At 40.4% G+C, this 15,055-nt stretch overlaps 1 protein-coding gene across 6 annotated transcripts in view; it reads right to left on the bottom strand.

Moving 5' to 3' along the window:
- Ccdc50 (coiled-coil domain containing 50) overlaps positions 1 to 14,843 on the bottom strand; it is a 65,154-nt gene extending 50,311 nt beyond the window's left edge. For 3 of the 6 annotated variants that reach the window (NM_001289436.1, NM_026202.4, NM_001025615.3), the window contains exon 1: positions 12,771 to 12,952. Coding sequence is in view for 5 of the 6 variants with exons in the window: in NM_026202.4 (NP_080478.2) it covers positions 12,771 to 12,819 (49 nt within the window). In the remaining variant the exon portion in view is untranslated. Of the gene's footprint in view, positions 1 to 11,919; positions 12,002 to 12,770 lie in introns of those variants that run through there. The other 3 variants (XM_006522483.2, XM_030249249.1, XM_011246002.3) reach the window with 2 other exon arrangements.
- Positions 14,844 to 15,055: the final 212 nt, after the last annotated feature.

The raw sequence follows: 15,055 nt of genomic DNA, 5'->3' as shown, positions 1-15,055 counted from the left end.
TGGCAAGCAGCACTATAACTAACCACAGACATAGCAGATTATAGGCCAGCAGTTCTGAAAATGCTGAGATGATACAAGTCATCAAATCAGAAGTACTACTTTACTATCGCAAGCCACTTACTTCATTATCAAGACCACAGAGAAACTAAGTGAGTATTCAAAGAGAAAACACTGAGTCAGGAATTTCCATCTGCCAGGGAAAATGACTGGGGCTCAGAGCAGCAGGGAAAACTCCAGGAAAGCAGCAGGGGACAGAAGAATTGTTACTCATACTGGTGACACTTCTTGAAAGAAATAACTTTCCATTAGTAACTCATGTTGCCCTTATAAGTTTAGAAAATCCAACTCCATAAACTTCCTTTGTTACAGAAATGAACTTTATGAGTTGAAATTACTGTGAAACCTAAATCGTTTGGCAGTAGTGACAAACCATAAGCAAGTTACATTTCAGATCTGGTCTATTTTCAGAAAATAAAGATACACATAGTCATAGATATAAAGACTTGAGTAACAACAGCATCTGCTTTCTCAAGGAACACCTACAGCTGAGATAAGTTCAGTCAGAAGACCACCAAACTGGTGGCTGGGCTCTGCCTTCTTATAGGCCATCCAGTAGACATAAGGGTGCCCTCAACACTGCATGTGATGTATATGTCCCAACATTCAGTAGACAAATTAGGTAAGACTTCATTTGAAGACCAAAAGCTGAATGCTCCATTGAAGTATTATTTATCTGTAACCTAAGAACACAGTACTTTTTCACACTATACTAGTCACATGTACCTATTTCAGCCTTTTCCATGACATGTTTCCAGTGCTAAGCTGTTACATGGAACTGGTGAGTATTATTTTGTAGGCTATAGCATAATTTTATCATCAAAGAAGTTTTATGGGGTAACAATATTCTAGATAATTAGATCTCCACAGATGGAACAGTGCTCATTTAGATAAATGCATCACTCAGGAACCTGAATTAGGCTCTACAACATTAAATGCCTAAGTCCAATACTACATGTGAACACATGTATGCAACATGAGTGTGCAGGTATATGTATGTATATGTGTCTCCAGGTATGCGGGAGCACACCTGTTCTAAGCAACAGTTACTAAATCACTTTGCACAAACAACTGAGGGTCTTGAGAGAGTGATTACTTTAGCCACTAATTTAGCTTCAGATGCTATGTCCTAAGAGCTCTCCTGTTTCTTGTGCCTTAGTTCTACAGCTGATGGCAGTTTTTGTAACTTCAGAGGGATACAAAGGAAAAGAGTCATTCTACATTTGGGAGGCAACCACTGTGGAGATACAATCACACAGCTCAAACAGGAAAGGGAGCGGGCATTCCTCATAGTTAATGGGGTTCACTCATCTAGAGTCTCATTGTACCCAAGGATCCTGTAATCAGATTAGCAAATGTGTATAGCCATGATTTTCAACAGGCCTTGAAAATCAAACTGATCACACCTGAAAAAGCTTTTTCCTCCTAAACATTTGCCTGCATTCCTTTTGAATAATTACATTGTATTGGGTTGATCTTTACAACAATCCAGGAACATCTGAACTTAAAATACTAAATTAGTCTATCATAAAAATTAATAAAACAGAAGCACCTCTATTTTAAAACATTCCATTTATTTTCAAATAAATACAGAATTTCCTCATTATCTTTATAAAAAGATGAAGCTCTCATACATTTCTGTAGTATATGTATGTATAGTATACGACACTAGTTCTGTGAGACACTCAATTATTATACACTGCACAAGAAAGCAGAAAGGGGTTACCACGTCTGGCTCGAAAATTCTCTAATTGAATATTCCGATAACATGTAAGTGTAAGCGTGGTTTCTCAACTATGAGAGAAGAAACCATCAGTAAGTACTGAAGCAAAACCAGTCATTCTACAACTACCCCTCTCATTCTGACAAAGACAGCCTCAGTCTAGAAAACAGGAGACAATTGTTAGCCACAAGGCATTCTCAAAGATTATCTATAGCAATATATATGCAGTAACAAACAAAAGTGTTTCAAAGCGTTTTTCCTCTAAAATCATCCAGATAATAAGAATTGGTTTATCCTACTTTGAATTCTTTTACCCAAAAGACACTCCACCCATCTGTTTCATTTTCTGAGCAGCACTGTCCCTGGCACTTTAATGGCCTCATAGGATTTGGCAGCAAGTTCTCTGTTTGCCTAGAAAGAAAAGCCACTATCTCCTTAAACCTCTGTAGAATAAACCTAGTGCTGCTCATTAAAACCCAAATGATCACATCCAACCCAACTTACCAGGGGGAAAACCTATCTAATGCTAAGTCCTAGTTCCTGAAAGATTGGTTTATCTAAGTCTGACTGTACGCTTTCACTTCTCTTCTGGGAGTACATACTTGGTTGCCGTGTAGTCCCCTATTATCATTAGTAAATTTATTTCATTAAAAATAAGGAATCTATACTAAAAACTTCCAACTTTATTGCAGCTCATAAGAAAAGTAGACAAGAGAAATATCTCTAAAAGATTTTCCCCAAAATTGTAAAATTCAGATTTTCATTCTGATAACTCTGTCAAAATCTTTACAAGTTTCCAGTAACCTCAAAATATGTAAAATAAAATTAGGTAAGAAACAAGTCAGCAAGTCTTGAGATTGCCACAAATTTAGTCTGAAACATCACCATATCTCTATGTAGATGACCCTGAGGTCACAGGCACCTTCCTAGACTACATTCAGTCTTGTGATTTAGGGTCCGCACAGATCAGACCTACTTTACTAGTACCACACAGGAAGACTAAAATTAAATAAGCAGTAATTACAAAGAAACCAGCCTGTGGTTCCCAGTATAAACCTAAGACTATAATACAAAACATGAGGAAATACACAAAGCTCTTTAAAGTGGTTATGTAAACTGAGTGCAGTATTTTTTTTTTTAATTTTTGTTTTTGTTTTGTGTGGTGGTTTAAACAGTTTGGCCCCACAGACTCGAGTATGTAAATGCTTGACCCATGGGGAGTGAGACTATTAAGAGATGAGGCCTTGTTGAAAGAAGTATGTCACTGTAGGGGAGGGCTTTGAGGTCACCTATGCTCAAGCTCCACACAGTGTAGAACTCCAGTCTCCTCCAGGCTGCCTTCAAATCAAAATATAGACCGCTCCAAGACCATGTCTGCCCACATACTGCCATGCTTCCATGAAGATAATAGACTAAACCTATAAAACTATAAGCCAGCCCCAATTAAGTGTTTTCCTTTATAAGAACTGTCATGATCATGGTGTCTATTCACAGCAATGAAAACCAAACTAAGACAGTTTGCTTATTTCTTTGAGGAAGAAAACCTTATTCATCTGATTGGTATTCAAATAACATAAATAAAATATTATTTTTATATGTATAGTGTATTGCCTGAGTGTATATTTGCATATACCAGATGTATATTGTACCTGCATAGGGCCAATAAGGGCTTTAGATCTCCTGGGACTGAAGCTCCAGAGGGTTGTGAGCTCCCTTGTGGGTCCAATGAGTACCTAGTACTCAGAACTGCTAAGCTATCTCTCCAGCCCCACAAGTGAATTTTTGAAAGATCTCTATTCTCAACAAAAGGCTGGAAACTCAGCTATTACTATGAAAGCAGAAAAGCAAAAAATCACCCACCGAGATGGATTCCAGTAAGGATGCTAAGCTCCAAGATAAACAGCACAACATGGCAACGTGAATATGTTGTGAATTTTGTTTAGTATTTCACGGATCTATTTCCATGGAAAATAAAACATCATCTTTGGAGCTACACAGATCCGACTCGTACATTGCTTACTCATCAGATAAAACCCTTAAGAAAATTCTTTAATCTGTTTCTTATTTGGAGAATCTCAACCACATGTTTCTTATCTGGGGAATGTAATTTATTGAGTACAAAGTTCTCAAGACCAGGAATAAAAGTTTCTGGTACATTATGGAACAATAGGACTCAGTATAAAATGGAAATAATATGAGTATTTCCATAGGCTAAAAGGCTCTTGATAAATATTTAGACACGTTTACTTTGGTTTAAACATTATGTCATATATCCATGTATCAAAATACCCAGATTTAAATATGTACAATCAAGTAATTCTAGGGATAGCTCAGTTACTGAAAAAGTATACATTAGAAATGTTTACAGTAAATGAGTCATCTCCTACACTTGATCTTAAAATAAGACAAAAGTAAAAATGATAACTATATTACATACTGCTAATGCAGAATTGTAAATGCACACATTTTGTAGAACTCCTCTCCTGCAAAATAGTTCCCTACCTTTTAAGGAAATATACAGGGAAACCCATAAATAGAGAGCAAGCAAAAAGCTAATTAAAGACAAGGAGAGTCTTCCTCTTCGTAAAATTAGCACTGGATGCATGAAGCCTCAATCATTTCCACTGCATTTTACAGTGTACACTTCAGGTTTCACTTAATGATTATGAATTTAAAAATAAATTAAGATCCTCAAGACAGGCTTGGAGACAGATATCCAGGTTTTAACAGCTAACGAAGGTGTACATTTACACGCCAGAAAGGGCTTCTGACAAGGCTCCCTCCCACTGGGTCATCACATCCCTGCTATTTCAGCAGTGCCCCCTTTCTGTTCAGAACTTTTAAATATCACCTCTGTGGAATTTTAACAGAGAAACAATAAGGGCGGAAGCTTCTGGATCATCCCAGGATGGGTAAAGACAACCTTCAAGTGGAGTGCCTGGTGTCTGATGTGATGTCATTGCAAACCAACTGGAGCACAGGAACACACAGCATGGGTCTGCCCAGCCTCAGGAGCTGGAGCCCAAGAGCAACAGATGGGTGACAGGACACCCAAGCAGCCTTGGAGAAAACAGCAACCCAGAGGCCTTTAATGTCACTAACCAAAAGTAGTATCTGTGGTATAGAAAGGTATTCTGTACAATACCAACCTGCAACCTAGCCACAAAACATTTGACCTATTATTTGCCCTGCCTGCAAAATATGCTAGGTCAATGTTAGCATCAGCTTTGTGGGAGTATCCAACCAATATCTGATTTGACTTAAGCCCCACTCCATGAGATGGAACACATACTGGTAGTTTAACCAAGAATCAGAGCCTAGATAGCCCAAAAATCGAAGGTAAAACCAGACACTACTAGTCTATAAAACAAAAACAAACAAAAAGCTAACAATAAAATGACTTCTATTAATATTTGACTATACTCATAGATATAGAGATCAGTCCCTCATTCCTTCATCAGAGATGCTTCCTCTAACAGCAGAGACGAAGAGACCCACCCTCAGACATTATGCAGAGAGAGAGAGAGAGAGAGAGAGAGAGAGAAAGAGAGAGAGAGAGAGAGAGAGAGAGAAAGACTGACTCTAATTGGGATGACTCCATCAAATAAAACCCTTAAGAAAATAGGGTGCTCCAAATCAACTAAGCAAAGTGCATATGAACTCAGACTGAAGCACCAAGCACAGGGCCTATACCATGGGTCTGAGCCAGGATGTCTGCGTATATTTTATACCTTTTAGCTTAGTATCTAAATGAGATTTCAGAGTCTGAGAATGAGTGGGTGTTTGATTCCTGTACCTGCTCTTGAGACTCTTTTCCTCTTGTTGGCTTGCCATGCCAACTTCAATACGATGGTTTTTGCTTTATCTTAATACATTTTATTTTCTTATGCTTGGTTGTTATCTTTTAAAAGCCTGTTCTTTTTAAATTAGAGACAGAAAGGGAGTAGATCCAAAGAGGAAGAGAGGTGGGGAGGAACTGGGGCGGGGAGGGAAGCAGAGTGAAGGGAAACTACAATCAGGATATAATATTTGAGAAAAGAATCTATTTTTAATAAAAGGAGAAAAATTAAGTTACATATACAGTAAAACCCAGCTTAAAATAATGAAGCCATACAACAGATATCTGGGAAAACAAAAGAAGCAGACCTCAATTAGAATCCAGCTATCACTGATTAAACAAGGAACATTTTGTAGGCAGAGCCAGAATGTGACCTATAAATGAAGACACTAACGTTTTTTAAAAGCTGCTGGCCCAGATCTTGGAACAAATGAGCACTCTAGATTCGAATTAACAGAACTAAAAGAACGCTGAGTCCTTTCTCCAATTTTCTCTATTTCCAGTTTCCAAATGTCCTCAAAATTGGAGAATGTGAGTCTTAAAGTAAATTGTGAGTTCCTCTACAGTCAGGAAACAAACTAGTTACGCTACTGGTACAGAGACAGAGAAGAAAGGCATCATTCACACTTTTAGTATAATGAAGAATTTTTTTTTTTTTTACTAGAATAAACTGAGTAAACTAGAGTAAACTGAAGGAAAGTAACCCCATCTTGAAGACTCATTACAAAAGACAAAGCAAAAATGCCCAGTGGTAGCCTCCCTGGTTATCTTCAGTGAGGAGCTTCCTTGGGACTGCAAATGCCCAGCAGATGCAAAGCTTTCAAGGTTTGGTAGCAAACTGAGGCAGAGAGTCACTGAAGTAGTACTTCCTCTATGCAAATGCACATAGGGTTTTTTAAGACAGCCAATTGTTTAAGCAGAAGGAAGGAAGGAAGGAAGGAGAAAAAGGAAGGGAAGGGAAGCAAAGAAAGCAGCAGAGAGAGGGAGAGTGGGTGGGTGAGTGGGTGAAAGATAAGAGCAAGCAAATTTATTTTAAAAGTTGGGTCTCCTGAAACCAGGTCTAAAGTTCAGTGGTGGAACGGTTGTCTGGCATATGTAAAGTTCTGAGTTTGATATGAAGGTAACGTTATAATAGTGCTCATACTGATAACTGTAACACTAAGGGAGTTCTCTTAGGTCATTTTCATTGAACTAAGTTTAAAAGATTTGTTTGTCATTTATAAAGTACCAGGCAACATCACTACACTGCAGCAGCCACTGCCTCTGTCACGACTGTCCTACAACACATTTGCTGAAATTCTAGTTTTATAGCCATTATAATTCACATTTTTGAACCATTAAAACCTTAAAAGACACCTTCAGTTCACCTGTCAAGAAAGTATATATATATATATATATAGTCACTGCAAAAACTTTTAAAACTCAAGCATCCTTGGGCTAAGGATGCCAAAATATTCTGCATCTATATTTCCCAAATGCTCAGTACAAATACAATCTTGTGTATAAAGTGAACTTCCTGGAACATCTACTACACATCTAACTGACATAAAAAAAATGAAAGAAAAAAAGAAAGGAAGGAACGAAGGAAGGGAGGGAGGGAGGGGAAAAACAGGTTAAAAAACAGGTTAGATACAGATATTTAATAAAGCTGTGCACAGTGCTGTGATGTTAAACTAAGATTTAAAACTGACATTACTTGATAAGTATATGCCTCAAAGACGTTCATTAAGAATGCCTGGAGAATTGTTCACGTTCAATTAGAAGTCTAATTATAAAAATAAGCAAACTTTGTTAACAGACTCTACAACTATTCACAGCCACATACTAAACAGAATATTTTACTGTATATAAATCTTTGCTCAATGAACTCTATTGAAAATGGAAGCAAAAGGAAAGGACGAAGAGGAATATGCAAACAAGTATTAGGTAAACTGTAAGGTTTTCATGACACTATTATTACTAACTCTCCTGTGCACACACCCACCAGTGTGTGTGTGTGTGTGTGTGCAATGTATGTGTATGTGTGCATGTATGTGTGTGTGTGTGTGCATATTTGTGCTTTTAAATGAAATGATGGTATGTTTTTAAAACTATCTGAGCATTCCTTTACACTAGTTTCTTATTTCAAACACCTAAAAAAAATCTCTCGAGTCCTCTTGAATATAACACTAATTATCCATTCAAGGTTTCATCAAAGATCTAGGTGTCCTAATTGTCTTATCTATGAAGCTAGGACATCTTTTAAGTGTGTCACCAACTAAAATTCTTCATCCAATGCCACTAACAGTGGCTACCTGGCAAAATGCTTTTAGTGACTTAAGTAAAATTCATACATCTGGAAAATGCTTACAGATAGTAAGGAAAGACCAGAAACTATGGTTTCCCTGAGTATACTTCTCTAAAACATTTAATTTTAGACAGTTCATATCCTTAAATATTAACCCTTTCATGAAGGCTGAGTACAAAAGAAAAGACAAGTGTTTTGTTTTTCTTTTTTTTCCCAAGTAGAAAATCATTGAGGTAGGGGTGTGATTTTTAATAATTCACACAATTTATTTCCTCAACCATAAGAGCTGAAAAGAAAAATGTCTGGTTAGAAAATAAAGCCTATGAAACATCATAGGAAACATTATCCCTAAAAACACTTTACAGAAAAATCCCTCAATCTTGGCGCTCAGAGTGTTCACCCCAGTATTTTAAACACTATGGATAGCACAATCTGACACACTTCACAGGTGAGATGTACATATAAACACAGCAATTCAAAAGAAACAGGTGGGAAGGATGAGCAGGGGGCGGGAGAGGAGGGCAGACTGAGCTGGTATCACAGGCCCTCAGAACCTCACCTGTTCAGTATGACCACCCATTCCCATCTCTGCTGCCCAGAGTCCTGTAACTAAAAGGGCTGCATTGCCAGCATACACTGTTTTTCTACTCTGTCCATTTACAAATGACAGTGAGCTTTATTGTTTTCTAAAGGGCAACTGTATTCTCTGTACCTGCAGTATTGCTGGGTCTGTGGTTTTGTTTGTGTTGCTTTCTATTTTACAGACCCATTTGGGGAAAAATGCACTTACTCATTCAAGAAATCACTACACTAAAATAAAGTAACAGATTTTCACCTCCTACAACACACAAGAATGTAAATGTGTACATGTTTGTTTAGTTTTTGACAAAGGGTCTTACTATGTAGTTCAAGACTGCCTCAAATTTATACCTCTCCTGCTTACTGAGATTACAGGCATGGTACAGACAGCTCAATCTAAAAGGTTCTCTACAACTCTGCATTCTATACTGCAACTGAAGGCAAGATCATAGCCATGTAGCCCAGAGCACTTTTATTATGGAGCTATTGTCTCTCTCACCTTATATGGCAAGGAGCAGATTTTCAAAGATCTGTATCGGGCAGCTACAGAGGTGGCTCACAGGTTAAGAGAACTAGTTACTCTCCCAGAAACCCTGTATTCAATTCCCAGATGGCAGCTCCTAACCATCTGTAGTAATGCCAGTTCCAGGGGTTCCAGCACTGTCTTCTGTGTTCCATCGGCTCCAAGCTCCCAAATGGTAAAGCTGTACATACAGACTAAACACCCAAACACACACAAAAAATTACACACACACACACACACACACACACACACACATATATATATATATATATATACACACACACATACATACACACACACAGTCCCACTGCTTTGTACTTAAAATGATGCCTTTAGTATAATTTTATTCTAATATAATTTTCAAAGCCAGAAGTAAAGCAAGCAATTTCTTTTGCATGTTTTACATGTTTATATTAGATATCTACATAACTGTGTATATATGCCTGTGTATATGTAGAAGTGTGTTTACAATTTCAATGGTGGCATTATTGATATGTGATATACATAATTAAAAGGAATTATGTCTTTAAAATTCTACAGTCAGAGAAAGAATCTGAAACCAGACAATGAAGATCTAAAATATGTAGACTCATTCTGTTATTCACTCACATATTTAAATATTTCATGAGTAACTGCTGGCACCATAAAAGCCATGGATCTAGATGAGGAGCAAAGAAGGAGGAGATAAATAAAATATTTGAAAGAAACCCTATCATGGACTCATGAAAACCAGCACACTCTGCTGTGGAACTTGGAAGAGAAGGAAAGGTAAACTTGCCCTGGGAGCCGCCCACAGGACAGGTGTGCTGGACTTCTGAAAGTACCCAATTAACTCACCATGCCAGGCGTGATTTTGCCCTCCTCTCCAAGTTCTGAGGTTACACCAATAATTTAATTTACCCAACTGTGCAACCTGGGAGTCTGAGACTCCTAATCAGTCAGTGCTTCCTAGGTGCAACTCTTTGTATAACTACTTCTAAAACTGCATGAAACTTTACTGTTTATTATAAAAAATAAAGAGTCACAAGCAAGGCCTGTACTCTAAAAGTAAGTCTGCATGCCGCTACACACAAGCACACAAGGGGCTGTTATGGACTCGGCAAACGATGAGCCTTGCCAGCCATCCGAACAATAGGAACACAAAACAAAACAAGACTTGGAGAATTGTGAAATGAAAAGGGGGGGGGGGTGTGGAGACTGATAGAGAAAATAACTATTTCCTTTACAAAAAATATATGGAGGTTCCAAACATATTTTGATTAGGAAATAGGGGTGTACTGACATTTAAATGGCATTTAAATGACATTTAAACTCTTTTCACTTGTATAAACTCAGTTTTGTTGTCTCCAAATTTGTTATTTTCGAAAGTATACACTTCTTAATTGTGTATGTTTGAAGGGTCTTCTCAATGAAGCTCTGCCCTCCATACAAACCAAAGAGGCAAGCATTTCATGTTAACCTAGGGAAGAAGACTGTGAAGTAGTCCTGTTCCCTGCCATCTGTTTTTGATACACCAAATATCAAAGCAGCCTTCCCTCTCTTAAAGACAGGGCAGTGAGACAGGACACACAGCCCCATTCTTCTCAGTCTCTGTTATAATCTACCCCATGATGTCAACTGTAACCTGCAGAAATCTACCAAAGTTTAAATTCAGAAGAAAAGTGGAAAACACAAGAAGTAGTGTTTGCGTTTTTAATGAGGCTCAAATATCTGAGCCAAAACTTTAAACAAAGTGCTGCTAAGTTGCTTGGACTTAGCTGAGGGCTTCAGGACTACTCAGTGTCAGAACACGCTCTGCTTCTTCACTGGTATCTTCCGGTTCTCTTTAATTAGAGGAAAGATTGTTAGGTGGTAACTGGGCCATAATTTAAAATTATATGAGAGAGATGCAAGTTATTAGGCTTGAATACTTCCCAGATCAAATTCTCGCCACTCTGGGGACTCTCCTAGTAAACCCATCATGGCCTTTGATGGTCTCAGAGCCAGGCACTGGTAAGGACGATGATCCCAACAGCTTTTGACCTCCTTCAAAGTGAGCATGTGACAAATTCTAAATTTAACAAAGACACATGGAAGAGCCACACTAAATGTCCCTGTCATCTCATCGGAGTCCCTAGACAGGATTGCCAAGCACGGCACCACAATATCCAGAATGAAAACCAAAGTAAACATAGGAAAACTTGTAGAGCTGGGGGGTGAAAAAGACTCTTGCAGGCCTAGATGGAAAGTGGGGAACTCCTTGAGAAATAAGATATTAGCACAAGTTAGGCATGTCTCGGTTAAAAAAAAAAAAAAAATGAAAAGACCTCAGGGTTTCAAAGCGTACACAAAAAAGTTCTTTCCAGGTCACTAGCACAGGTGGAAGGCTGGGGAAGTCACAGCACCTCAACACTGAAGCTTTGCACCTCAGGTCAGGTTTTGTTTGAACTCCAGTATCAGCAACACCCACCATCAATGAAAGTACTACCAAGGGAGCACTTTGTCTTCAGACAAAACCAACACCTTTGCGCACAAAACCCATATCCAAAAGCAAGAGGGGAGCTCTACAGCTGGCCTCCAGGTGAAGAACCGATATGTCTTCCCAGTGGCTCCTTAGACTCCATTAACTAAAAACTGTAATAACCAAAGTCAAGTTAGGGACAGAAACGATGGAAAAATACCAAGACCAAAAGCTCAGCCTGAAGGCATTATTACTCTTTAGAAACAATGGAGTAGATCCAAACCTACTACAATTTAAACATAAAATCATTGACTCCTAGCCACGGTGCTTCTCTGAAACCCTAGGACAGATGCAGCCAAGTAGTCACTAATTGTCTTGGGATTTCCAAATTGGCCAGAGCGAGACCATCTGAGTCACTTGAAATTGGCAATGAAGCCTAAAGTCTCAAGAAAGGAAAAACTCCTTCACTTACACAACACACACATCCCAGTCCCAGACCGTGTTGGCCACAGATCTCTGGTGAAACAAAAGAGATCCACAACAAAGACCCCCCCCCCACCCCCCTCAGAACTTATGGCTTTAAGAGAGAGCACTCTTGAACGTTCTAGGTGTTGTCATAATGGAAGTCCAGTGCTTCCCAAGAAGGGAAAGACAGAGTGACAAGAAGATGAGCCAGTAACCAAAACAATAAAAATGCTAGGCCCCGGGGAGGGGAGGAGAGATGAAGTAAGCTAGGCCTGGCCAGTACTAGTCAATCTTATTTTCCTGGACTTCAATATAGCAGCCATGGGGGGCAACGGGGGTAACAGGATCACAAGCTCCCACCCACTCCAGCCTGGTCTTTATTAAAATGGAAGTGGGGAGATCATCTTTATAGGGGCTTGAGGTCCACCATTCAAAGCAATGCCAACCCTAAGATTTTCAACATTTTTGAAGCTAAGAGCCAGCCAGACACTAGACTAGGAAGAAGAAGTGGGAGAAGGGAGGAAGGGAGAGAGGAGGGAAAGAAAGGAGGAGGGAGGTAGAGGATAGAAAAGAAAAGAAGGAGGGAGAAGAGAGGAACAGAAGGAGAAGAGGAGGGAGAGGGTCATGTTTCAAAACAAAGGCTCCACTCCACTCGGAACGCCACCCCCTGGCCTGGGCCAGCCTGGAAGGGCTGGGATTTCTACATCAAGCGTCCACAGGGCAGAACAAGGCCGCGCGGCCAGGCGAGGGCCTCCCGCAGCCGCTGGCGGACCGAGCCAGCCCGCGGCGCTCCTAGCCCGCCCCGCGCCGCGTGCCCCGCGCAGCCCGGCTCCCCGGAGCCCGCGAGTCCCGACCTACCTTCCTTCACGCCCGGCAACTTGGACTGATCTACACTCACGTCGGCCATGGCGGCCGCTGGGCCTCGGGCGCGCGGAGATCACGGCGCACGCCCACCCCGCGGGCTGGCCCGGGTGGACGCCGGACTCTCCCGGGCCGGAAATGCACCGGAGTCCAGTACGGAGGGAGAGAGGTGCCAGAAAGGCGGCGGCGGCGGCGGCGGGGGGCGGGGGCTGCAAGGCTGCACCGCACGCAGAGGCGTGCGAGCCAGACCGCCTCCCCTCGCCTATGTGCCTGCCGCGCCCAGCCCAGGCCACAGCTCTGCGGCCTGAAGGCCGGGACCCCAAGGCTGCACCTGCCAGCTAGGCGCCGCCGGGACAGAGCCTATCTGCGCTCCACTCTGAGATTTAAGACTTGTGTAAAGTGCTTATTGAGTGCCAGGCACCACAAATCCTTATATCTGGGATTAGTGGGCATATACATACATACTTACAAACATACATACATACATACATACATACATACATACATACATACATGTGTGTGTGTGTGTGTGTGTGTGTGTGTGTGTGTGTGTGTGCTTTATATTTCTTTTTTTGTTTTGTTTTTTTGTTTTTAAAGAAACCAGAATACAAGACACTGAATTAAATTCTGGGCCCTTCTGGAAACGGAATATTCACAACCAGCAGGGAGAACTGAGTCACTCAATCAACAAAAAACTATAAATGTCTACCAGATCGGATGTTCAGTTTCGGGGGTGGAGGGATTGTGACAGAGACTTGTATGGGCTTCCCCTTCCAGCATGCCACTCACTGGTCTATAATTCTGACATTTGTGTTTCTCTGAAATGAGCGACTTTTCGCGTTTCATCCTATGGATCAGTACAGATTCATGCTCCTTTAGGAACTGTCTCTTCCCCTAAAGGAAACATTCCAGTCCTAAACTGGGTTTTCACTAATCTTATCTTTCAGTCCATTAGTCCACAAACCATGCATATTTATCAAAGAATGGGTGTGAGATCAAAACCGGTGGAGCAGAATACCTCCCTAGGCTTGCTACATAAAGGGTAGAGTAGCAAATTAGTATCTGTTTCCTGAGTGGGCGGCCACTCTCACTAGCAGACAATGAAACTAAACTGAAGATAAGCAAAGATAGGAGAAGGCGGAGAAGAGGGCAGTTTCTGATGGAAACACAGTAGCAAAGCACAGTTCCTCCTCAGAGTTAAGCTTGTTGGCAGGATCATTGAACTCTGGAATGTCAGCCCAACATCTTGTCAAAGTTCAACGTGTCACTTCAGCCACTGGCTTAAACTGGCTTCCCATCTCAGCTCAGACTCCTAGTGTGAGAGGTCAGGAGGAAGTGGTATGATTTTTAACTTGACACTAAAATTGGTTAGCAAAAACTAAGATGTAAATGAGAGCAAAAATTAGATCAGAAGTTGGCAAGCTGCTACCCACAGGCCAAACCCAGCCCGCTGAAACCCCGTGACTGTATTTGTTTAAATATTACATTTTAAATTATTTTTAATATGAGTCATTTAAATTTTGCCTTTTAAGCCCAAAATCTAAAGTACTATCAAACCCTTACAAGAAAATTTTGCACAGCCCTGTCAGAGATAGAGAGCACTCCATAAACAAAGTGTGAAGAAGGAAGGTATAGCAAAGTGGCTTTAGGGGTATTTATAAATGTCCTGCCATATATGGACCTGTTTTTTAAATTGTCCTATAGTTATAGAGAGCATTTATAATGACAGTATCTCTGCTTCTCTTTCCTTCTCTCTTTCTACTTCTCCACCACGTTGTTCCACTGGAGACTGACATGGAGCTCCTTGTTTCTGCTTCTGATGAGTGTGACGAGGAGAAGTAATAAAAGTCCGAAGAAAGAGACATGATAGAGTCTGCATTCCATTCTTCTGCTGGTATGCTAAACCCAACCATGATGGGCCAGAGGAGAGTTTGGAAGTCTATTCTTTCTTCCCACTGGTCTCCAGGGGAGGAAAGGCATTCACCTTTGCTATTTGATTCATCTCACAGCCCACAGACATTATTTAAAATTCATCAGTCAGAACTAGAAAGTTGCTTTCATTTTTAAAAAGTACCCGTTGCTCTTGCAGAGGGTCTGAGTATCTGAACCCACATGGTGGCTCACAATTAACTATAACTCCAGGTCAGGGACATCTGATACCCTCTTCTAGTTTCAACAGACATTAAGCATACATGTGGTACACATATACACATGAAGGTAAGACACTCAAAGGCATACAATAAAAATAAATCTTTTTAAAAAAATCACCAGCTAAGAGTCCA

This window comes from Mus musculus, chromosome 16 (assembly GCF_000001635.26).
Source record: "Mus musculus strain C57BL/6J chromosome 16, GRCm38.p6 C57BL/6J".
NCBI classification, from domain to species: domain Eukaryota; kingdom Metazoa; phylum Chordata; class Mammalia; order Rodentia; family Muridae; genus Mus; species Mus musculus.
This window is presented reverse-complemented; position numbering and strand designations above follow the sequence as displayed.